The sequence below is a fragment of the Tachyglossus aculeatus genome, chromosome 10 (genome assembly GCF_015852505.1).
Source record: "Tachyglossus aculeatus isolate mTacAcu1 chromosome 10, mTacAcu1.pri, whole genome shotgun sequence".
NCBI lineage: Eukaryota > Metazoa > Chordata > Mammalia > Monotremata > Tachyglossidae > Tachyglossus > Tachyglossus aculeatus.
In genome coordinates, this window is record NC_052075.1 from 2,155,883 (window position 1) to 2,180,982 (window position 25,100).

General features: G+C 46.8%; 1 protein-coding gene across 1 annotated transcript in view; it reads left to right on the forward strand.

Annotated features, from left to right (window-relative positions):
• Nucleotides 1-25,100, forward strand: part of PATJ (PATJ crumbs cell polarity complex component) — a 254,691-nt gene that overhangs the window by 50,342 nt on the left and 179,249 nt on the right. Inside the window, 7 exon segments of the mRNA XM_038752385.1 lie at nt 1,768-1,884; nt 8,475-8,551; nt 10,189-10,228; nt 10,231-10,245; nt 15,728-15,818; nt 15,820-15,862; nt 24,471-24,632. Coding sequence (XP_038608313.1) covers nt 1,768-1,884; nt 8,475-8,551; nt 10,189-10,228; nt 10,231-10,245; nt 15,728-15,818; nt 15,820-15,862; nt 24,471-24,632 — 545 coding nt within the window.

Below are 25,100 nucleotides of genomic sequence, written 5' to 3' on the forward strand. Positions count from 1 at the left end.
TGTTTGGTTTTGTTCTCTGTCTCCCCCTTTTAGACTGTGAGCCCACTGTTGGGTAGGGACTGTCTCTAGATGTTGCCAACTTGGACTTCCCAAGCGCTTAGTCCAGTGCTCTGCACACAGTAAGCGCTCAATAAATACGATTGCTGATGATGATAGAAAGGGGAGAAAGGCAACAAAAGAAAACACGCAGACAGGTGTCACAATCGTCAGAACAAATAGAATAAAAGCTAAATGGACATCATTAACAAAATAAATAGAATAGTAATTATGTACAAGTAAAATAAATAGAGTGATAAATCTGTACAAATATATACAAGTGCTGTGGGGAGGGGAAGGACGTAGGGCAGGGAGGGATGGGAGGAGGAGAGGGAAAAGGGGGCTGAGTGTGGGAAGGCCTCCTCGAGGAGGTGAGCTCTCGGTAGGGCTTTGAAGGGAGAAAGAGAGCTAGCTTGGCGGATTCATTCATTCAGTCGTATTTATTGAGCGCTTACTGTGTGCAGAGCACTGTACTACGCGCTTGGGACTTCCCACTCCCAATCCCGAGCTCTTCCCACTGAGCCACGCTGCTTCTCTCTCCGGCCGGATAGAGGCCGAGCCTGGGAGGAAGATGGATCTGGGGCCTTTATTCCCTCCTCTGCCGCGTGTCTGCTGCATATGGGCTGGGATGGTCTCTCTTCAGTGCTGTACTGTACTTCCCTAAGCGCTTAGTACAGTGCTCTGAATGCGGTAAACCGCCAATAAATATGTTAGAATGAACGAATGGCCTTTTCGGAGCCTCAGCTTCCTCACCTGTAAAATGGGGGTTAAGACTCGGAGCCCCAGGTGGGACAGGGACCAGCCAACCTGATTACCTTGTTTCCCTTGTGCCTGGCACAAAGTAAGTGCTTTACGAGTGTTTTTAAAGAAAAAAAACAACTTTAAACCTCAAGTTTGACGGACGTGACTGCGTCCTGGGGACCTCTCTCGATTAGGGAAGCAATCAATGAATCAATCAATCGTATTTATTGAGAGGAGCTGAAAAGGCATGGAGACGTTTGCCTAATAATGCGGAGGTGGGCCCTCGCGGTGGTTCATTCATTCAGTCGTATTTATTGAGCGCTAGAGCACTGTACTAAGTGCTTGGGAAGTCCAAGTTGGCAGCATATAGAGACGGTCCCCACCCAACAACGGGCTCCCAGTCTAGAAGGGGGAGACAGACAACAAAACAAAACATGCGGACGGGTGTCAGGACGTCAGAATAAATAAAAATAAAGCTAGATGCACGTTATTAACAAAATAAATAGAATAGTAAATTTGTACAAGTAAAATAAATAGAGGAATAAATCTGTACAAACATATATACAGGGGCTGTGGGGAGGGGAAGGAGGTGGGGATGGGGAGGAGGAGAGAAAAAAGGGGGCTCCTCTTATTCTGTCTTCCTAAGCTCCTAGTGCAGAGCTGTTCGCACAGTGTTAGCTCATATCCTCCAGAGAGACTGAATAAATCATTAAGCGCTTAACAAATGCCAACATTATCATTGTTATTATTCACCAAAATAATTTCGGATCGAAGTCACGCAAGAGCGGTCTCTAGTAAAATGGGAATTAAAACCGTGAGCCCCCCGTGGGGCAACCTGATCACCTTGTAACCTCCCCAGCGCTTAGAACAGTGCTTTGCACAAAGTAAGCGCTTAACAAATACCATTATTATTATTATTTTACTCCCGTGTTTCATGGACCAGGTCACCCATTTTTCCTTTTTTTTTTATAGTGCCATCAAAGGCGTCAGCTCTGTTTCTAACCGGAGTCATGGAGACGGAAACCAACTTGGACGGTGACGATGCGGAAAGCGACGAGCCAGCCCGTGGTTTGGAAAATGAAAACGAGCAACCTCTTCAGAAAAGCGGTCAGTGCTTCCATTGACGTGGGTGAAAGTTTCCCCTGCACCATCTATCGATTGGGTTTTGTTTTGTTTTTTTTCTTCAGCGTTATTATTTAGGCCGTTCAGGCCACGGGTGTTAAATGCTGTAAAAAAAGTGTTGAATTGACAGTCTTGGAGCCCGGAGGCCGCTGTATTTCATTTCTTTTTGTGGGTATGCAGCCCCTTTTGGCTGCTTGAAATTACTCATTCGCATTTTTTTCAAACCGTGATGGATTGCCCCGAAGCCCTGCCGCATAAGGTACATTTTCCAAACGTCGCAAGAGAAAATGCAGTCGGACAGGGCGGAATTGGCTTCCCTCCCACCACGACGTTGGTGGGACTGAATTCGAACCGAGGGGCCGGGAGTGGCGGTTTGAGCCTCCTCCGGGCCCTGGCTTTCCGGTCTGACCTTCCTGCCCGCTCAGTCAGTCCTATCATTTGAGCGCTTCCTGTGTGCAGAGCGCTGTACTAAACGCTTGGGAGAGCACAATACAACAACCAGCGGATACGTTCCCTGCCCACAATGAGCTTGCAGTCTAGAGGGGGAGACAGACCTTTCCTCTTTGCCCCATACGTTGTATTCCCACGTGTCTCGACGCTCAGCGAAAGGCTGTGTATCTTGATAAGTGCAAATAATGGACCAAATCTGAGCTCAGAAGGATAGAGTACTATATGAAAGTTCAAATCATATCTCCTCCAAGAAGCCTTCCATGATTAACATCTCGGTCCCCCCCCAATTTTCCCTCTTATCCCTTCTAGACTGTGAGCCCGCTGTTGGGTAGGGACCGTCTCTATATGTTGCCAACTTGTATTTCCCAAGCGCTTAGTCCAGTGCTCTGCACACAGTAAGCGCTCAATAAATACGATTGAATGAATGAATGAATGAATTTCTGGGTCACCTTGGCGCTTGTATCTGTTCTCCTTCAGTATCCCCCTCCCAACGGACAGTATTTCTGAGCATATCCTTATATTCTGCTGTTTACCCTCTCTGAAATTTATTATAATGTCCGTCTCAGTGTATACCAACTCCATTTTTTTTTAAAAAATGATATTAGTTAAGCATTTATTTTGTGCCAGGCACTGCTCATTCATTCATTCATTCAATCAGTCATATTTATTGAGCACTTACTATGTGCAGAACACTGTATTAAGTGCTTGGGAAGTGCATGCTGGACTTGTTCTAAGCATTGGGGTAATCCAGTTAAACACAGTCCATGTCCCACATGGGGCTCTCAGTCTTAATCTCCATCTCAGTCAGTCAATCAATCAATCAATTGTATTTATTGAGCGCTTACTGTGTGCAGAGCACTGTACTAAGCGCTTGGGAAGTCCAAGTTGGCAACATATAGAGACAGTCCCTACCCAACAGTGGGCTCACAGTCTAAAAGGGGGAGACAGAGAACAAAACCAAACATACTAACAAAGTAAAATAAATAGGATAGATATGTACAAGTAAAATAGAGTAATAAATATGTGCAAACATATATACAAGAGCTGTGGGGAAGGGAAGGAGGTAAGATGTTGGGATGGAGAGGGGGACTGGGGGAGAGAAATCAATCAGTTGTATTTATTGAGCACTTACTGTGTGCAGAGCACTGTACTAAGCGCTTGGGAAGTCCAAGTTGGCAACATCAATCAATCAATCGTGTGAGGTAACTGAGACCCAGGGTTGTTAAGTATAAGAGAAGAGGCCTTGGAGCCAGAGGGACCTGGATTCTAATTCTGACATCGCCACTCGGCTGTGTGACCTTGGGGCAGTCACTTCATTTCACTGGGCCTCAGCTGTAAAATGAGGATAAAGACTGTGAGCCCAATGTGGGACAGAGACTGCTCGTTGTGGGCAGGGAATGTGTCCACTTCTTGTTGCATTGGACTCTTCCGAGCACTTACTACAGTGCTCAGCACACAGTAAGCTCTCGGTAAATATGATTGAAGGAATCGGGTGGGTCTAACCCGATTCACTTTTATCTACCCCAGTGCTTAGTAAGGTGCCTGGCACATAGTAAGCGCTTAGCAAATACCATTAAAATAAAAAGATTAGTGTTTAAGTAGGGTATGTAATTCGTCAGGTACAAAGCTCGTTGTTGGGTAGGGACTGTCTCTATATGTTGCCAAATTGTACTTTCCAAGCACTGCACACCGTAAGTGCTCAATAAATACGATCGAATGAATGAATGAATGAATGTAGCATGAATGAATGAATGTAGCATAAGTGAATGAATGAATGAAGAATGAATGAATGAATGTAGCATGAATGAATGAATGAATGTAGCACAGGAATACTAAGGTGGAAATAAGGGGGTGAGTTAATTGGGGAAGACTTCCTGGAAAAGGGAGATTTTAAAAGCGGTTTGCAGATATGAACAGTGTCCCAGGGTTACCCCCTCCCCCGACGTATATGATGGATCGATTGATTGATTGATGGATTGATGGATCAGCACTCTCCCCATCTTCAAAGCTGTACTGAAATCACATCACCTGCAGGAAGCCTTCCCAAGCTTTCATTTTCCAACCGGTTTTTCCCCCTCCCTCCCTCCCGCCTAACCCACATTTAGTCTTACGTGCTAAGCACTCGGATTCCCACCAACATTTATTTGCTTTCCAGCCCCTTAATTTATTTCAATCCCTGTCCAGCCCCTAAATAGACCGTAAGCACCTTGAAAGCCAGGTCTTATCTGCTTATGTTATTGTACTCGCCCGTGGGCTTAGCACAGTGCTCTGCAACAAGCAACAAGCAAGCGCTCAGCAATGTCATAGATCGCTCACACGAATACGGAAAGATTACGTTTGCCTTTCGCAGAAGAGCTTCTTTCCTAGATTGAGTGATTTTTTTTTTCCCCACAATCAATCAATCCTATTTATTGAGCACTTACTGTGTGCAGAGCACTGTACTAAGCGCTTGGGAAGTACAAGTTGGCAACATATAGAGACAGTCCCTACCCAGCAGTGGGCTCACAGCCTGAAGATATGTGTGCTTTAAGCGTGTATGAACATCAATCATTTATTGGGTTCCCTGGAAAAATAGAGTTTGGCGAATTTCTGAAATAGCTTAATGCCTTTGTAAAGATTGAATTTTGAATTGAATCAGTTTGTGTCCCCTCCATCCTCCTCCTCTTCCTCCCTCTCTCTCCTTCCATTATTATTATTATTATACTTGTTCAATTCAATTCAATCGTAGGAGACGGGTGGGACAGTCACTGTCTGTGGGATTTGAGGAGGGAGAGCATTCCAGGCCATTCATGAATTCATTCAATCGTATTTATTGAGCGCTTACGGTGTGCAGAGCACTGTACTAAGCGCTTGGGAAGTCCAAATTGGCAACATATAGAGACGGTCCCTACCCAACAGTGGGCTCACAGTCTAGAAGGAGACTTAAGTGCTACTTGTTAAGTGCTTACTATGTGCCAAGCACTCTTCTAAGCACTGGGGAAGATACAAGTTAATCAGGTCGGACACATTCCCTGTCCCTCATGGGGCTCACATTCTTAATTCCCAGTTTTCCAGATGAGGTCACTGAGGCCCAGAGAAGTAAAGTGACTTGCTTCACTATATGTTGCCAATTTGTACTTCCCAAGCACTTAGTACAGTGCTCTGCACATAGTAAGCGCTCAATAAATACGATTGATGATGATGATGACTTGCCCAAGGTCACACCGCAGGAATGAGGTGGAGCCGGGATTAGCAGTCAGGTCCTTCTGACGCGCAGGCCTGTTCATTCATTCATTCATTCATTCCATCGTATTTATTGAGCGCTTTCTGTGTGCAGAGCACTGTACTAAGCGCTTGGGAAGTACAAGTCGGCAACATATGGAGACGGTCCCTACCCAACAACGGGGAGACAGACAGCAAGACAAAACGTGTAGACAGGTGTCAGAGCCATCAGAATAAATAGAATTATAGCTATGTGCACATCATTAGAAGCAGCGTGGCTCAGTGGAAAGAGCCCAGGCTTTGGAGTCAGAGGTCATGGGTTCGAATCCCGGCTCCGCCACGTCTGCTTTGTGACCTTGGGCAAGTCACTTCGCTTCTCTGAGCCTCAGTTACCTCATCTGTAAAATGGGGATGAAGACTGTGAGCCCCACGTGGGACGACCTGATCACTTTGTATCCCCCCAAGCGCTTAGAACAGTGCTTTGCACATAGTAAGCGCTTAAGAAATGCCAACATTATTATTATTATTATTATTATCGTTAACAAAATATAGTAAATATGTACAAGTATCCACTGAGCCATGCTGCTTCCCTCTCCTTCCTTCCCTCCCTCCCTTCATCCCTCCCTCTCTCCCTTTCTCCTTCTCTCTCCCAGCCTCTCCTTCCCCCACCTCATCTCATTTGCCCACCTTCCTCCCAATTCAATTAGAAAGGTGTTTTCTTCTTTTTCCCTGATAGATGTCCTTTGAAACATTCTGACTTAATGGGATGGGGCTAAATTTGCATTTTGTTCCTCTGTGAAAACTCAGCAGACTGCTTTGTTGTGACCAAGACACCACTCTGCTCTGTTTTGAGTGACTGCCAACTGTTTATTTTCCCTAGTTCCAGGCTGCCACCTCAGCTAGGTCCAGGAATCTTGAATTGTTTAACCAAAAAAGAAAATAAAAATTGGCCCCGATATGTTGGGTTTTTTTTTTCCCCCCAAAGCTCTCCATGCTATTGGGCCTTCACGATATTTTCAGAGGGCAGGATGGTGACCAGCCCCATTTTACCAGTGGCATTGGAGACCCCTTCTCCTGATTAAGACCCCTTAATCAGGAGAAGCAGCGTGGCTCAGTGGAAAGAGCCTGGGATTGGGAGTCAGAGGTCATGGGTTCTAGTCCTGGCTCCGCCACTTGTCAGCTGTGTGACTTTGAGCAAGTCATTTCACTTCTCTGCGCCTCAGTTCCCTCATCTGGAAAATGGGGATTAAGACTGTGAGCCCCACTTGGGACAACCTGATTATCTTGTATTCCCCCCCCAAGTGCTTAGAACAGTGCGTAGCACGTAGTAAACGCTTAACAAATACCATCATCAATCATCATCAATCGTATTTATTGAGCGCTTACTATGTGCAGAGCACTGTACTAAGCGCTTGGGAAGTACAAATTGGCAACATATAGAGACAGTCCCTACCCAACAGTGGGCTCACAGTCTAAAAGGGGGAGACAGAGACCAAACATACTAACAAAATAAAATAAATAGAATAGATATGTACAAATAAATTAAATAGAGTATGAGTACCATCATTATTATTATTATTATTATTATTAATCAGTGATACTTGTTGAGCAATTACTACGTGCAGTGCACCATACTAAGTGCTTGGGAGAAGCAGCATGGCTCAGAGACACAGCGTGGCTCAGTGGAAAGAGCCCGGGCTTGGGAGTCAGAGGACATGGGTTCTAATCCTGGCTCCGCCGCTTGTCTGCTGTGTGACCTTGGGCAAGTCGCTCCACTTCTCTGGGCTTCAGCGACCTCATCTGTAAAATGGGGATTAAGACTGTGAGCCCCAAGTGGGACAACCTGTTCACCTTGTAGCCCCACATGAACTGGGGTTTCCGGAAGACCAGAAAGAGCCGCTATTGTGATGAACATTCTGACTTGGACAGGTCGCTCATGTCAGTGATGATAAGAGCCCTGTGACTTATCCAGTCCCGTGACAAAACACTGACGTTTGCTTCTTGGGTTTTTTTTTTTTTTTTTTTTTTAAGGCAGCTTGAATTAATTTTCGATAGCTTCTACCGCTCCAGAGCGAGTTGGCATCTTTGGTCCTTCTTTTTTTAAACCGGTTAAATGTTATTTAGGCCGGGGATTTTTTTTATAGGCGTATTGAGCTTCTGGATCAGGTCACCCATGGGGCGGCTGATCATTTTATGCCATTCAGCCTTAGAGGCCCTGTCACCGGCTCGTTAGAAAGCCGAGAAGATAACGAACGTCAAGATGGCCAAGTTCCCCGGGGGTGACTGGTTTAGGACCGGAGCGTGTTTTAGAGCTCGCGTTGCTCCCTGATCTAATTAAACTTTTAGACTGTGAGCCCACTGTCGGGTAGGGACTGTCTCTATTTGTTGCCGATTTGTACTTCCCAAGCGCTTAGTACAGTGCTCTGCACATAGTAAGCGCTCAATAAATACGATTGATGATGATGATTAAACCAGACCCGCCTTTGCTACCCGTCTTAAACCAAGGCCCGCCGACGCCTCTTCGGGGGTCTAGTCTGGGGTCGGAGGTCGGGTATGGCCGAGCGATCGGCCTTCCGCTCGAACGGATTTTCCACGTTTCACCGCAAAGCCCCCCGAGTTTTGCTCCGTAGCCCAGGGAACGTAAATCTATCATCCTAAACGGCTCCTAATTCATAGCTCGTCACTTTTTCCCTTTACGAGGCCTTCAAGCTGCTGGACTACCTGAGTTCGGGATGCAGATGGTAGACACGTTGTTCTCCCGCGTCAACCTGATTTACGCCGCTCTAAGGGCCGGAGTTCATACGCCTCTCCCCTCCCCGTGTTTTCGTTCCCCTTTCCCTCGACTCGGTCTGGACTTTCACGGAAGAACGTCGAAGCGAGCGTCCTTGGCTCGGAGTTCTCTAAATATTCAATTTTATACCTAGAAAGGAGCTCGGACTCTGCAGAAAACCAGTTGAAATCCAAGTGGGAAAACCTGCTGGGACCCGATTATGAAGTAATGGTACGTTTTTAATCCCTCCATAAAACACACTTGCCCACGGAGTCACATTAAGCGCCTAAGATTTGAATTTCAAGAAGCAGGGGGGTTCAGAGGACAGTTTGTCTTCTCAAACATTGCTGAATTACCAGTCAGTCGTGTTTGGGAGCTTTCTTGTTTCTTTTTTTTTTCTCCCCCCTTGTGAGAACGGTTAGGGATGAAATAAGAGTCAGGGTTACAGTTAACACATGTTTGTTCAGTTTGTGTCAAGGCGATTTAAATCAGCGACTCGCATAAAAAGGAGAGGGAGGGGGGACTCAACCTTGCTTTTAAATTTGTAGCATAGATCAGCCACTTAAAATGGCTGGCATTTTTATGATTGCTTTTATGATCTGTTTGTTTTATTGTACACAGAAAAAAGGCCTGGGATGTTAGCGTGCGTCTCCCGGAGAATCTTACGGTTTTATGAGAAGAATGAAAGAATGATTAGCCAGTGGATTTGGGAGAAAAGGAGGGAAAGGAAGTAATTGAAGTTAGGTGCACTTTAGGTGCCTACGGCCCATTAGATTTCCTGGCACGTATTATTCGAATTGTCACGCTAAGGAACGATCACATTCCTCAATGTGAAGCAGCATGGCTCAATGAAAAGAGCACGGGCTTGAGAGTTAGAGGTCATGGGTTCAAATCCCAGCTCTGCCAACTGTCAGCCGTGTGACTTTGGGCAAGTCACTTCACTTCTCTATGCCTCAGTGACCTCATCTGTAAAATGGGGATGAAGACTGTGAGCCCCACGTGGGACAATCTGATCACCTTGTATCCTACCCGGCGCTTAGAACAGTGCTTTGCACATAGCGGTTAACAAATGCCATTCATTCATTCGGTCGCATTTATTGAGCGCTTACTGTGTGCAGAGCACTGTACTAAGCGCTTGGGAAGTACAACCGTCATCATCTCCTCATCTCAGTATGAATCTTCTCAAAGGGCAAAGTCAGGTTTTTGTATTCAGGACGGATTCGGGCAGTTCAACCGAATGCATCAGTAATAAAACAATCAATCAATTCAGCGCCCTTTTGGATGCTTTAAATGTTTGACGATTTTTTTCTCTCCCCCTGCACCAATTCGCCCTTGCCTGGCTCCCTGAAAGACTCTTCTATTTCTTCTCTGGCAGAATCTGCATTCCCGACTGCTGTTGAAATATTTCTAATTACATTAGGATGGGCCTGAATAGTCTCCTTTCTCTTTTCTCAGTATTAATTTGGGAAGTCAGCTCTGGAGGACGGCTACTTTAATTTAAGCCATAGTAGATTGCCGGGTTTTTATTTTTCCGCATTGGTCACGTGCTTGGTGACTTAATAATAATAATAATGGCATTTTATTATTATTATAACTGTTTGTCATTTGTAATAACAATTTGTAGCTGGGATTTGAACCCATTACCTTTGACTCCCAAACCTGGGCTCTTTCCACTGAGCCACGCTGCTTGTACCGCCTCTTCCCTCAATGCTATCTTGGCTATCAGTTTCTCTTCGGGTAAGTGCTTAGTACAGTGCTCTGCCCACAGTAAGCGCTCAATAAATACGATGGAATGAACGCGGCTGGGAAACGAGGTTTCCATGATACTGGATTGCGAACTGAACATCTCGACCCTGTGTCTCGTTTAGGTTGCCACTTTGGAGGCCCAGATAGCCGACGATGCTGAATTACAGAAGTATTCAAAGGTATGTTATGATTTTTTTGGCTTTTTTCCCCCCCTTTGTTAAAGCAGAAGGGGTTACCTGTTAGAAGGATGCTGTAGAAAAGTTGTTACTGCCAGCTGCTGAAACTTTCAGTACTCTGACCTAATTTCTGGAAAGTCGTCTCGGAAAAGAAGGTGTTTTCCTCAAAGGAAGTACCCCGTCTGATGGTGTAGGGTGAGATGATCCTCGGATCAGAACTGCCATGGAGATGTCCACGGGCTGGCCGGGAACCAATTTTTTTTACCTGTGAGGTAACGGTCCCTGGCCTCAGGGTAATCTAGTCTGGTTTTCTGCCAGTTGGGTTTCTCTGTTTCTCTGTCTGCCCATGGGGCTGCCTGTCTCTAGGCCTGTGTGTCTGTAGTCCTGTGTGTCTCTAGGCCTGTCTGTCTCTAGTCCTACCTATCTCTAGTCCTGCGTATCTCTAGTCCTGCGTGTCTCTAGGCCTGCGTGTCTCTAGGCCTGTCTGTCTCTTGGCCTGTCTGTCTCTAGTCCTGCGTGTCTCTAGTCCTGCGTGTCTCTAGGCTTGTGTGTCTCTTGGCCTGTCTGTCTCTTGGCCCGTCTGTCTCTAGGCCCGTCTGTCTCTAGGCCCGTGTGTCTCTAAGCCTGTGTGTCTCTAGGCCCGTGTGTCTCTAGGCCCGTGTGTCTCTAGGCCTGTCCGTCTCCAGGCCTGTCCGTCTCAATCAATCAATCAATCGTATTTATTGAGCGCTTACTATGTGCAGAGCACTGTACTAAGCGCTTGGGAAGTACAAATTGGCATCACATAGAGACAGTCCCTACCCAACAGTGGGCTCACAGTCTAAAAGGGGGAGACAGAGAACAGAACCAAACATACCAACAAAATAAAATAAGTAGGATAGAAATGTACAAGTAAAATAAATAAATAAATAAATAGAGTAATAAATATGTACAACCATATATACATATATACAGGTGCTGTGGGGAAGGGAAGGAGGTAAGACGGGGGGATGGAGAGGGGGACGAGGGGGAAAGGAAAGAAGGGGCTCAGTCTGGGAAGGCCTCCTGGAGGAGGTGAGCTCTCAGCAGGGCCTTGAAGGGAGGAAGAGAGCTAGCTTGGCGGATGGGCAGAGGGAGGGCATTCCAGGCCCGGGGGATGACGTGGGCCGGGGGTCGATGGCGGGACAGGCGAGAGCGAGGTACAGTGAGGAGATTAGCGGTGGAGGAGCGGAGGGTGCGGGCTGGGCAGTAGAAGGAGAGAAGGGAGGTGAGATAGGAGGGGGCTAGGGGATGGACAGCCTTGAAGCCCAGGGTGAGGAGTTTCTGCCTGATGCGCAGATTGATCGGTAGCCATTGGAGGTTTTTGAGGAGGGGAGTAATATGTCTCCAGGCCTGTCCGTCTCCAGGCCTGTCCGTCTCCTGGCCTGTCCGTCTCCTGGCCTGTCCGTCTCCTGGCCTGTCCGTCTCTAGGCCTGTCTGTCTCTTGGTCTGACTGTCTCTAGGCCTGTCTGTCTCTTGGCCTGTCTATCTCTTGGCCTGCTTGTCTCTTGGCCCATCTGTCTCTAGGCCCGTCTGTCTCTAGGCCCGTCTGTCTCTTGGCCCGTCTGTCTCTTGGCCCGTCTGTCTCTTGGCCCGTCTGTCTCTAGGCCTGCCCGTCTCTAGGCCCGCCCGTCTCTAGGCCCGCCCGTCTCTAGGCCCGCCCGTCTCTAGGCCCGCCCGTCTCCTGGCCCGTCCATCTCCTGGCCCGTCCATCTCCTGGCCTGTCTGTCTCTAGGCCTGTCTGTCTCTAGGCCTGTCTGTCTCTTGGCCTGTCTGTGGCTTGGTCTGTCTGTCTCTTGGCCTGTCCGTCTCTAGGCCTGTCCGTCTCTAGGCCTGTCCGTCTCTAGGCCTGTCCGTCTCTAGGCCTGTCCGTCTCCTGGCCTGTCCGTCTCCTGGCCTGTCCGTCTCCTGGCCTGTCCGTCTCTAGGCCTGTCCGTCTCTAGGCCTGTCCGTCTCTAGGCCTGTCCGTCTCTAGGCCTGTCCGTCTCTTGGCCTGTCCGTCTCTTGGCCTGTCCGTCTCTTGGCCTGTCTGTCTCTAGGCCTGTCTGTCTCTTGGCCTGTCCGTCTCTAGACCTGCCCATCTCTGGACCGTCCTGTCTCTGAGCCCGTCCACCCTGGGCCATCCTGTCTCTGAGCCCGTCCATCCTGGGCCCTCCTGTCTCCGGGTCCATCCACCCCGGGCTCTCTGACCTCCGGGCCCATCTACGCTGGGCTCTCCCCCCTGTCCGCCTGGGCTCTCCCATTTCCAAACCCGCCCCCAACAAGGTTGCCCCATTTCTGGACCCGCGCGCCCCAGACTCTCACGTCTCCGGGCCCGTCTGTCCTGGGCTCTCCCATCTCTGAGCCCGCCCACCCCCGCGTCACCCCATTTCCAGACCCGTCTGCCCCGGGCTCTCCCGTCTCTAGGCTGCTTGCCCCTGGGTCTCCCCATCTCCGGGCCCGTCTGCCCCGGGCTCTCCCGTCTCCAAGCCCTCCCGCCCCGGAGCCGCACGGTCTCCAGACACGTCTACCCCTGGGCTCCCCGGGTCTGGGCCCGTCTGCCCTAGGCGTCTGGGGCTGCCTGTTAATGATTTGCATGTATCAACTATTCCATTTATTTATATTGAGGCTACTGATGCCTGTCTACTTTTTTGTTTTGTTTGGTTGTGTGTCTCCCCTTCTTGGATAGGGATTGTCTCTATCTGTTGCCGAATTGTACTTTCTAAGTGCTTAGTACAGTGCTATGAATGAACGAATTAGTTGGTAGACACATACCTCAGTTATACGATGAGCTTCCCGACTCGAGGGGGAGACCGACATTAATATAAAGAAATGGATGACAGATATGGACCTACTTGATGTGATGTGCGCTTGGGAGGGTACGATACAACGATACACATCATTCCTGGCAGGAGGACGGGAAGACCAGGGTTAGTTAGAGAAGCAGCGTGACCTAGTGGGAGTCAGAAGGGCCTAGGTTCTAATCCCGGCTCCGCCACCTGTCCGCAGTGTGACCTTGGACAAGTCACTTAACTTCTCTGGGCCTCGGTGACCTCATCTGTAAAATGGAGATCAAGAATGCCAACCTGATGTGGGACGGGGACCGTGTCGAACCGGATTTGCGTGTGTCCGCCCCGGCGCTTAGTACGGTGCCTGGCACGTAGCAAGCACTTAACAAATACCGCAATTATTATCATTATTAATTTGACCTCTCTAAAGAAAACTGTAAAGCTTGATCATTCTGAATGATCAAGCTAATGCTAGTGGAACTTCAGAACCCAGTCGTCTATTTCATTCATTCGGTCGTATTTATTGAGAAGCAGCGTGGCTCAGTGGAAAGAGCCCGGGCTTTGGGGTCGGAGGTCATGGGTTCAAATTCCGGCTCCGGCAATCGTCAGCTGTGTGACTTTGGGCAAGTCACTTCACTTCTCTGGGCCTCAGTTCCCTCATCTGGAAAATGGGGATGAAGACCGTGAGCCCCCCGTGGGACAACCTCATCACCTTGTAACCTCCCCAGCGCTTAGAACAGTCCTTTACACATAGTAAGCGCTTAATAAATGCCATTATTATCGTTATTACCGTGTGAAAAGCACTGTACTGTTCTTTTAGACTGTGAGCCCACTGTTGGGTAGGGACCGTCTCTATATGTTGCCAACTTGTACTTCCCAAGCGCTTAGTACAGTGCTCTGCACACAGTAAGCGCTCAATAAATACGATTGATTGATTGATTGTACACACTTGGGCAAGTAAAATACAACAATACAATGCAGTAGAGCACCTCTCCTATAACAAACACGCTGTACCGAGTCGGCGATGTCCACGAAGGGCAGTTGTGACATTGTGATGCCTCTCTTCTTTAAAAAAATAATTAAAATAAGTGCTCAGTACAGTGCTCTGCACATAGTAAGCGCTCAATAAATACGATTAATGATGATAAGGACACCACCCTGAGAGAGAGGACTTTGACCTCCAAGGATTTGGAATTCTGTTTGTTGCCGTGCACAGAATCGTTGCTACGCTTTCAAAGTCTCTCAAGCGTCCCGTCTTCTTGAACATCTTACTTTCCAGAAACGCTTTCTTTCCCCCCAACTTCTGGCAGCATTTTAATTTCCTTAGTGAGAAACGTGTTGGCCCTTATTTCCACATCCTGGAAAATGAAATTTCCAGGCCCGGAGAGGCGGTCCCTCTTGACTTTCCTAGCTCGAAAATGACTCTTCAGCGCTTATGAACATACGCGGATGCCATCATTCATTTTGACCGCTGCATTTGTGAGCATTTTTATATTTCGTCCTTCCCGTCAGAGCGTAAGCTCCCCGCGGTCAGCGAAACCGGTCATTTCTTTGAATTTCCAAGCACCTGACACGTGTCGGGTCAGCGGGAGTCGGAAGGCCGTGGGTTCTACTCCCGGCTCCGCCACTTGTCAGCTGTGTGACCTTGAGCAAGTCCCTTGACTTCCCTGTGCCTCAGTTGCCTCATCCGGGAAAGGGGAATGAAGGCGGTGAGCCTGCTTTGGGACAGGGACTGGGAAGGCTATTTAGAAGGAAAGGTCAGAGGAGCGAAAGGACTAGGAGAATAAATTGTTGGGGAAAACCCAGGCGAAGTAGCGATTCATTCATTCAGTCGTATTTATTGAGCACTTACTGCGTGCAGAGCATTGTACTAAGCGCTTGGAAAGTACAGTGAGCCCGCTGTTGGGTAGGGACTGTCTCTGTATGTTGCCAACTTGTACTTCCCAAGCGCTTAGTACAGTGCTCTGCACACAGTAAGCGCTCAATAAATACGATTGATTGATTGATTGCTATAGCAAGCGCTTAACCAATGCCATAAATGAAAATGACCCTTTTATTTGTGGTATTCTTTGAGGGCTTTACTAGTCGTCAGGCACCGTACTAAACCGCTCCCCGACTTTCCGACTTATCGACTTCCGCGGCAGCGTGGCTCAGTGGAAAAGAGCCCGGGCTTTGGAGTCAGAGGTCGTGGGTTTGAATCCCGGCTCGGCTAATTGTTTGCTGTGTGACTTTGGGCAAGTCACTTAGCTTCTCTGGGCCTCAGTTCCCTCATCTGTAAAATGGGGGTTAAGACTGTGAGCCCCCCGTGGGACAACCTGATCACCTTGTAACCTCCCCAGCGCTTAGAACAGTGTCGCTATATGTTGCCAACTTGTACTTCCCAAGCGCTTAGTACAGTGCTGTGCACACAGTAAGCGCTCAATAAATACGATTGATTGATGGCTGTGCACATAGTAAGCGCTTAATAAATGCCATTATTATGATTATTATTATTTGTGAGGCGTGTTTTCGGGTCGCCTTGTTCGTCTGCTGTGAGGGACCCTTTCAGTAAGGGGGGATATTTTTCGAGGAGGAGAAGCCCGATTCTTCCCTCGGGAAAGAAACCTCTTGAAACGTTTCCAGAAGGACGGTCGATTGGATATCTTATTTTCCAAATGTTCAGAATTTTCCAGATGTTCCCTCTGCTTGTCCTCCCCCAGCTCCTGCCTATCCACACGCTGAGGCTGGGAGTGGAGCTGGATTCCTTCGACGGGCATCATTACATCTCTTCCCTCGCCTCCGACGGGCCGGCGGCCTCCCTCAACCTCCTCCGCCCGGAAGACGAGCTCCTGGAGGTAAAATCCCGCCGGAAAAACACTTCCATTCCTTCCTTCCTTCATTCTTTCATTCAGTCCTATTTATTGAGTGCTTACTGTGTGCAGAGCACTGGACTAAGCGCTTGGGAAGTACAAGTCGGCAACATATAGAGACGGTCCCTTTCTGTTGAGCGCTCGCCGTGTGCAGGACACTGTGCTAACCTCTTGGGAGAGGACAGGAGGACGATAAGCAGACGCAATCCCTCCCCACCACAAGCTTACAGTCCAGAGCGCCAAGTATCCCTAGGCATCGCACGGGAGCAGCCTGGCCTAAGTTGGAAAGGGCTGGGAGTCGGGTGATCTGGCCCCGCTCCGCCATTTGCCAGCTGGGTGACCTCAGATTAAAAAAAAAATAAAATAAAATAAAATAATAATAATAATAATAATAATAAATCAATCAATCGTATTTATTGAGCGCTTACTGTGTGCAGAGCACTGGACTAAGCGCTTGGGAACTACAAGTCGGCAACACATAGAGACAGTCCCTACCCAACAGTGGGCTCACAGTCTAGAAGGGGGATACAGAGAATAAAACCAAACATACTAACTAAACAAAACATACTAAACTAAACATGCTAACTAAATAAAATAGAATAGATATATACAAGACAAATAAAGTAATAAATATGTACAAACGTATACATCATCCATGACGATGATGGTATTTGGTAAGCGCTTGCTATGTGCCAACCACTGTTCCAGGCGCCGGGGGAGATACAAGGCCATCAGGCCATCAATAATAATAATGCGCAATTTGCCTGCTGGGTGACCTCGGACAATAATAATAATAATAATAATAATAATAATAATAATAATAATGCGCCATTTGCCTGCTGGGTGACCCCCGACAATAATAATAATAATAATAATGATAGCATTTATTAAGCGCTTACTATGTGCAAAGCACTGTTCTAAGCGCTGGGGAGGTTTCAAGTGACGAGGTCGTCCCACGGGGGGCTCACAGTCTTCATCCCCATTTTCCAGGTGAGGGAACTGAGGCCCAGAGACGTGAAGTACGAGAAGCAGCGTGGACGAGAATCAGCGTGGCTCAGTGGAAAAGAGCCCGGGCTTTGGAGTCAGAGGTCATGGGTTCAAAGCCCGGCTCCGCCAATTGTCAGCTGGGTGACTTTGGGCAAGTCACTTCACTTCTCTGGGCCTCAGTTCCCTCATCTGGAAAATGGGGATGAAGACTGTGAGCCCCACGTGGGACAACCTGGTCACCTTGTAACCTCCTCAGCGCTTAGAACAGTGCTTTGCACATAGTAAGCACTTAATAAATGCCATCATTATTATTATAAGTGACTTGCCCAAAGTCACACAGCTGACACATGGCGGAGCCGGGATTTGAACCCGTGACCTCCAACTCCAAAGCCCGGGCTCTTTCCACTGAGCCACGCTGCTTCTGGGAAGCATACAGAAGTCTACAGCTATTATTCTATTTATTCTGATAGTATTGACACCTGTCTACTTATTTTGTTCTCCGTCTCCCCCTTCTAGACTGTGAGCCCACTGTTGGGTAGGGACCGTCTCTATGTGTTGCCGATTTGTACTTCCCAAGCGCTTAGTACAGTGCTCCGCACACAGGAAGTGCTCAGTAAATACGATTGAATGAATGAATACAGTGCTCGGCACACAGTAAGCGCTCGTCACTTCCCCGCTCCGTGCCTCAGTTTCCTCATCCGTAAACTGGGGATTAAATGCCTGTCCTCCCTCCCTCTTAGAGTGTGAGCCCCAACGCTTACAGCAGTGCTTGGTTTGTTTTATAATAATAATAATAATAATAGTAATCAATCAATCAATCGTATTTATTGAGCGCTTACTGTGTGCAGAGCACTGTACTAAGCGCTTGGGAATCAATCAATCAATCGTATTTATTGAGCGCTAACTGTGTGCAGAGCACTGTACTAAGCGCTTGGGAATCAATCAATCAATCAATCGTATTTATTGAGTGCTTACTGTGTGCAGAGCACTGGACTAAGCGCTTGGGAAGTACAAGTTAGCAGCATATAGAGACGGTCCCTACCCAACAGTGGGCTCACAGTCTAGAAGGGGGAGAAGGAGAACAAAACAAAACATATTAATGAAATAAAATGAATAGAACAGATATGTACAAGTAAAATAAATAAATAGAGCAATAAATACGTACAAACATATATACATATATACAGGTGCTAGGGGGAAGGGAAGGAGGTAAGGCGGAGGAAATGGAGAGGGGGAGGAGGGGGAGAGAAAGGAAGGGGCTCAGTCTTGGAAGGCCTCTTGGGGGAGGTAATAATAATATAACAATATAATGTAATAATTACTATATTATATAATAATAATATAATGCATATAATATATTATATAATATAATAATAATAATAATAATAATGGAATTTGTTAAGCGCTTACTATGTGCAAAGCACTGTTCTAAGCGCTGGCGGGGGGTACAGGGTGATCAGGTTGTCCCCCGTGGGGCTCACGGTTTTAATCCCCATTTTCCAGATGAGGGAACTCAGGCCCAGAGAAGTGAAGTGACTTGCCCAAAGTCACACAGCTGACAAGTGGCAACATATAGAGACAGTCCCTACCCAACAGTGGGCTCACAGGCTAAAAGGGGGAGACAGAGAACAGAACCAAACCTACTAACAAAATAAATAGAATAGATATGTACAAGTAAAATAAATGAATAAATAAATAGAGTAATAAATATGTACAAACATATATACGTATATACAGGTCCTGTCCTCAAGGAGTTTCCAATCGAAGACATCCTGAATAATGAATCCTTAAATTAGAGAAGCAGCGTGGCTCAGTGGAAAGAGCCCGGGCTTTGGAGTCAGAGGTCCTGGGTTCAAATCCCAGCTCTGCCAGTTGTCAGCTGTGTGACTTTGGGCAAGTCATTTCACTTCTCTGGGCCTCAGTTACCTCATCTGTAAAATGAGGATGAAGACTGTGAGCCCCCCATGGGACAACCTGATCACCTTGTATCCCCCCCCAGGGCTTAGAACAGTGCTTTGCACATAGTAAGCGCTTAATAAATGCCATCACTATTATTATTATTATTAAATTCCCGAGAGTTGGCAGTAATTGAGAAGAGCCCAGATTCTTTCATTTTCCTCCCCAGAGCAAATGGTCTGTGGGCGTACTACAGATATTAAAAGAAAAATCGAAAATCGACCGAGTAAAAATAACGTTCCTTGGCTACATTTTAGACTGTAAGCCCACTGTTGGGTAGGGACTGTCTCTATATGTTGCCAACTTGTACTTCCCAAGTGCTTAGTACAGTGCTGTGCACACAGTAAGCGCTCAATAAATACGATTGATTGATTACATTTTTTTAAAAAAAGCCCTGGTATTGTTAGCCAAATCTGCTGTATGAATTGAAACTGACTTTATTGGAGGCCAAAAGTGGGGCCCCTTTAGCTGGTGAACTTAAACTATCTTTTTTTTTAAATTATTTTTAAATACACTCCTCGGACCTAAAACCTGAAACACAAATATGCTTCAGGCCCGGAATCCTATGCCAAGTTTCAGCCCAGTGCAGACTTTTTTTTTCCCCTACAACAGTCATAAATCGCCTCGGACGGGCGTCTGTAATGGAAAATGTGACCGACCCTCCAACTCGAGCAAGCAGGAGTACTACCGGGCCCCGCTCGGACGATCGGAGGCCGTTGAGATGAATAAATAATGAGCCAGATAAATATTTAAGCGTATACGGAAATAAAACACAAATGTGGTTTTTATCGCAGAGGAGAAATGAAGACGACGGCCAAACTTTTCTCCGCGGGAGAGGGCTCTTGGTGAAGTCCTGGCTCCCCCGGCCGCGCTACCGATTGATTTTCCGCCTTCCGCCCATTATAGACTGTGAGCCCACTGTTGGGTGGGGACTGTCTCTATATGTTGCCAACTTGGATTCCCAAGCGCTTAGTACAGTGCTCTGCACACAGTAAGCGCTCAATAAATACGATTGATTCCGCCGTGAACGGCGTCGGCGTCCAAACCATTTCCATCCACGGCCGGCCGGGTAGACCTTCCACCTCTCCCCCGCTGGCTCCCTGCGAGAGCCAGCGATCGCCGGTCGGGAATGGGGGATTTCTTTTTGGATTTTGGAAACTTTGCCGACTTGGATTTCGATAATTAACGGGCTGCTCTCCTAACGCCAAGTGGCTGCGGGGCGGCGGAGGGTTTTGCAAAATCAATCAATCAATCAATCGTATTTATTGAGCGCTTACTATGTGCAGAGCACTGTACTAAGCGCTTGGGAAGTACAAATTGGCAACATATAGAGACGGTCCCTACCCAACAGTGGGCTCACAGTCTAAAAGACTGCAAAAAGGCCAGGGCACTTGATATAAGCTAAGAATAATAATTGTGGAATTGAAGGGCATACCACATGCTGAGGACTGTACTAAGCGCTGGGAAATATACAAGATAATCGTGTTGAACACAGGCTCTTTCCCAAAGGGGCTCAATCAATCAATCAATCAATCAATCGTATTTATTGCTGGGAAATATACAGAATAATCGTGTTGAACACAGGCTCTTTCCCAAAGGGGCTCAATCAATCAATCAATCAATCGTATTTATTGCTGGGAAATATACAGAATAATCGTGTTGAACACAGGCTCTTTCCCAAAGGGGCTCAATCAATCAATCAATCAATCGTATTTATTGCTGGGAAATATACAAGATAATCGTGTTGAACACAGGCTCTTTCTCAAAGGGGCTCAATCAGTCAATCAATCAATCGTATTTATTGCTGGGAAATATACAAGATAATCGTGTTGGACACAGGCTCTTTCCCAAAGGGGCTCAATCAATCAATCAATCAATCAATCATATTTATTGCTTAATCAATCAATCAATCAGTCAATCGTATTTATTGAGCACTTACTGTGTGCAGAGCACTGTCTAAGCATTTACTGTACTAAGCGCTTACATAGAGAAGCACCGTGGCTTAGGGGAAAGAGCACTTAGTGGGAGTCCGGGGACGTGGGTTCTAATCCCAGCTCCGCCACTTGTCCATGTTGAACACAGGCTCTTTCCCAAAGGGGCTCAATCAATCAGTCGTATTTATTGCTGGGAAATATACAAGATAATCGTGTTGAACACAGGCTCTTTCCCAAAGGGGCTCAATCAATCAATCAATCAATCAATCGTATTTATTGCTGGGAAATATACAAGTTAATCGTGTTGAACACAGGCTCTTTCCCAAAGGGGCTCAATCAATCAATCAATCAATCGTATTTATTGCTGGGAAATATACAAGATAATCGTGTTGAACACAGGCTCTTTCCCAAAGGGGCTCAATCAATCAATCAATCAATCAGTTGTATTTATTGCTGGGAAATATACAAGATAATCGTGTTGAACACAGGCTCTTTCCCAAAGGGGCTCAATCAATCAATCAATCAGTCAATCGTATTTATTGCTGGGAAATATACAAGATAATCGTGTTGAACACAGGCTCTTTCCCAAAGGGGCTCAATCAATCAATCAATCAATCATATTTATTGCTGGGAAATATACAAGATAATCGTGTTGAACACAGGCTCTTTCCCGAAGGGGCTCAATCAATCAATCAATCAATCGTATCTGTTGCTGGGAAATATACAAGATAATCGTGTTGAACACAGGCTCTTTCCCGAAGGGGCTCTATCAATCAATCAGTCAATCGTATTTATTGCTGGGAAATATACAAGATAATCGTGTTGAACACAGGCTCTTTCCCAAAGGGGCTCAATCAATCAATCAATCAATCAATCGTATTTATTGCTGGGAAATATACAAGATAATCGTGTTGAACACAGGCTCTTTCCCAAAGGGGCTCAATCAATCAATCAATCGTATTTATTGCTGGGAAATATACAAGATAATCGTGTTGAACACAGGCTCTTTCCCAAAGGGGCTCAATCAATCAATCAATCAGTCGTATTTATTGCTGGGAAATATACAAGATAATCGTGTTGAACACAGGCTCTTTCTCAAAGGGGCTCAATCAGTCAATCAGTCAATCGTATATATTTCTGGGAAATATACAAGATAATCGTGTTGAACACAGGCTCTTTCCCAAAGGGGCTCAATCAATCAATCAATCGTATTTATTGCTGGGAAATATACAAGATAATCGTGTTGAACACAGGCTCTTTCCCAAAGGGGCTCAATCAATCAATCAATTAATCAATTGTATTTATTGCTGGGAAATATACAAGATAATCATGTTGAACACAGGCTCTTTCCCAAAGGGGCTCAATCAATCAATCAATCAATCGTATTTATTGCTGGGAAATATACAAGATAATCGTGTTGAACACAGGCTCTTTCCCAAAGGGGCTCAATCAATCAATCAATCAATCAGTTGTATTTATTGCTGGGAAATATACAAGATAATCGTGTTGAACACAGGCTCTTTCCCAAAGGGGCTCAATCAATCAATCAATCAATCAGTTGTATTTATTGCTGGGAAATATACAAGATAATCGTGTTGAACACAGGCTCTTTCCCAAAGGGGCTCAATCAATCAATCAATCAATCAGTTGTATTTATTGCTGGGAAATATACAAGATAATCGTGTTGGACACAGGCTCTTTCCCAAAGGGGCTCAATCAATCAATCAATCAGTTGTATTTATTGAGCGCTTACTGTGTGCAGAGCACTGTACTAAGCGCTCAGCACTGTACTAAGCGCTTACATAGGGAAGCACCATGGCTTAGTGGACAGAGCACTTAGTGGGAGTCAGGGGACGTGGGTTCTAATCCCATCTCCGCCACTTGTCCGCTGTGTGACTTTGGGCAAGCCACTTCACTTCTCTGGGCTTCAGTTCCCTCATAATAATAATAATAATAATAATAATAATGATAATGGCATTTATTAAGCGCTTACTATGTGCAGAGCACTGTTCTAAGCGCTGGAGAGGTTACAAGATGGTCAGGTTGTCCCACGGGGGGGCTCACAGTCTTCATCCCCATTTTACAGATGAGGGAACTGAGGCCCAGAGAAGTTAAGTGACTTGCCCAAAGTCACACAGCTGACAGGTGGCGGAGCCGGGATTTGAACCCATGACCTCTGACTCCAAAGCCTGGGCTCTTTCCCACTGAGCCACACTGCTTCTCTCATCTGTAAACTGGGGATGAAGACTGTGAGCCCCACGTTGGACACCTGATTACCTTGTATCTTTATTTAGTCATTCATTCAGTCGTATTTATTGAGCGCCTACTGTGTGCAGAGCACTGTACTAAGCGCTTAGGAAGTCCAAGTTGGCAACATCTAGAGACGGTCCCTACCCAACAGCGGGCTCACGGTCTAGAAGGGGGAGACAGAGAACAAAACAAAACATATTAACAAAATAAAATAAATAGAATAAATATATGCTCCACCCATTATGCCTGGGCATGCCGCCCACCCACGGAGGGCACGGTTGGGAAGCAGCGTGGCTCAGTGGAAAGAGCCCGGGCTTTGGAGTCAGAGGTCATGGGTTCGAATCCCGGCTCCGGCAACCGTCAGCTGGGTGACGTCGGGTAGATATAAATTGTTCAGGTTGGACACAGTCCCTGTCCCGTGTAAGGTTCACAGTCTTAATCCCCGTTTTCCAGATGAGGTAACTGAGGCACAGAGACATTGAGTGACTTGCCCGGGGTCACCCAGCAGACAGGTGGCAGAGCCGGGATTAGAACCCGGGTTCTTCTGACTTGGAGGCCCGATTTCTATCCACTAGGTCTGTTGTATTGGACTCTCCCAAGTGCTTAGTACAGTGCTCTGCACACAGTAAGCGCTGAATAAATACCATCGATTTCCCTACTTTTCATTAAAGAACGTTACCGGATTCAGCAGAGGAGGCAGTGCTCCTGATTTATCATCATCAGTCGTATTTATTGAGCGCTTACTATGTGCAGAGCACTGTACTAAGCGCTTGGGAAGTCCAAATTGGCAACATATAGAGACAGTCCCTACCCAACATTGGGCTCACATGGGAATCGGTTGGGCTTGTTAGCCACTGGGTCATGGGTTCCAGTCCCGGCTCCGCCGACTGTCAGCTGTGTGGCTTCGGGCAGGTCGCTTCACTTCCCTGGGCCTCAGTTATCTCATCTGTAACATGGGCCCCCAGTGGGACAACCTGATCACCCCGTAACCTCCCCAGCGCTTAGAACAGTGCTTTGCGCATAGTAAGCGCTTAACAAATACCATCATCATCATTTCCTCCCGTTGTCCTGAAATAATTTCAGTGGATTAAGGCCCCCGGTCCATGCCGGGAGGTGAATGGGCTGTTTCCTTGGGAGGATTTCAGGGCAAATTTTCATTTGTATATATGGTTGTACATATTTATAACTCTATTTATTTTACTTGTACATATCTATCCTATTTATTTTATTTTGTTAGTATGTTTGGTTTTGTTCTCTGTCTCCCCCTTTTAGACTGTGAGCCCACTGTTGGGTCGGGACTGTCTCTCTATGTTGCCAATTTGTACTTCCCAAGCGCTTAGTACGGTGCTCTGCACACAGTAAGCGCTCAATAAATACGATTGATGATGATTTGTTCTTTTTCGTCCCAGGGCCCGATCGATCCCCCTTTGTCTGACTGGGAGCCGTCTCCCCTTTTCCTCCCACAGGTAAATGGAGTGCAGCTCTATGGAAAATCGCGGCGAGAAGCGGTTTCCTTCCTCAAAGAAGTGCCCCCACCCTTCACTTTGGTCTGCTGCCGGCGCCTTTTTGACGACGAAGTCTTTGCGGACGAGCCGAGTACCAGCGAGGTTTCGGTCCCGGAGCCAAAGGTACCCATAAAATATGCATCGGAGTTCGAGCTGGACGATTGTTCAGACTTTCGGCCGGAGGGATGGGAGCTATCTGTAGAGGGAAGGGGGGCTCAGCTCTGATTTTTTTTCCCCCTCCTCCCTCCTCTTTTCCCTCCTCATCCTCGCTCCCCGGGAACCCACGGCAAAACTCGTAATGGTCAAATGGAGGGCCGAGAGCTCACCTCCTCCAGGAGGCCTTCCCAGACTGAGCCCCTTCCTTCCTCTCCCCCTCGTCCCCCTCTCCATCCCCCTCATCTTACCTCCTTCCCTTCCCCACAGTACCTGTATATATGGATATATGTTTGTACATATTTATTACTCTATTTTACTTGTACATATCTATTCTATTTATTTTATTTTGTTAGTATGTTTGGTTTTGTTCTCTGTCTCCCCCTTTTATTATTTATTACTCTATTTATTTTACTTGTACCTATCTATTCTATTTAT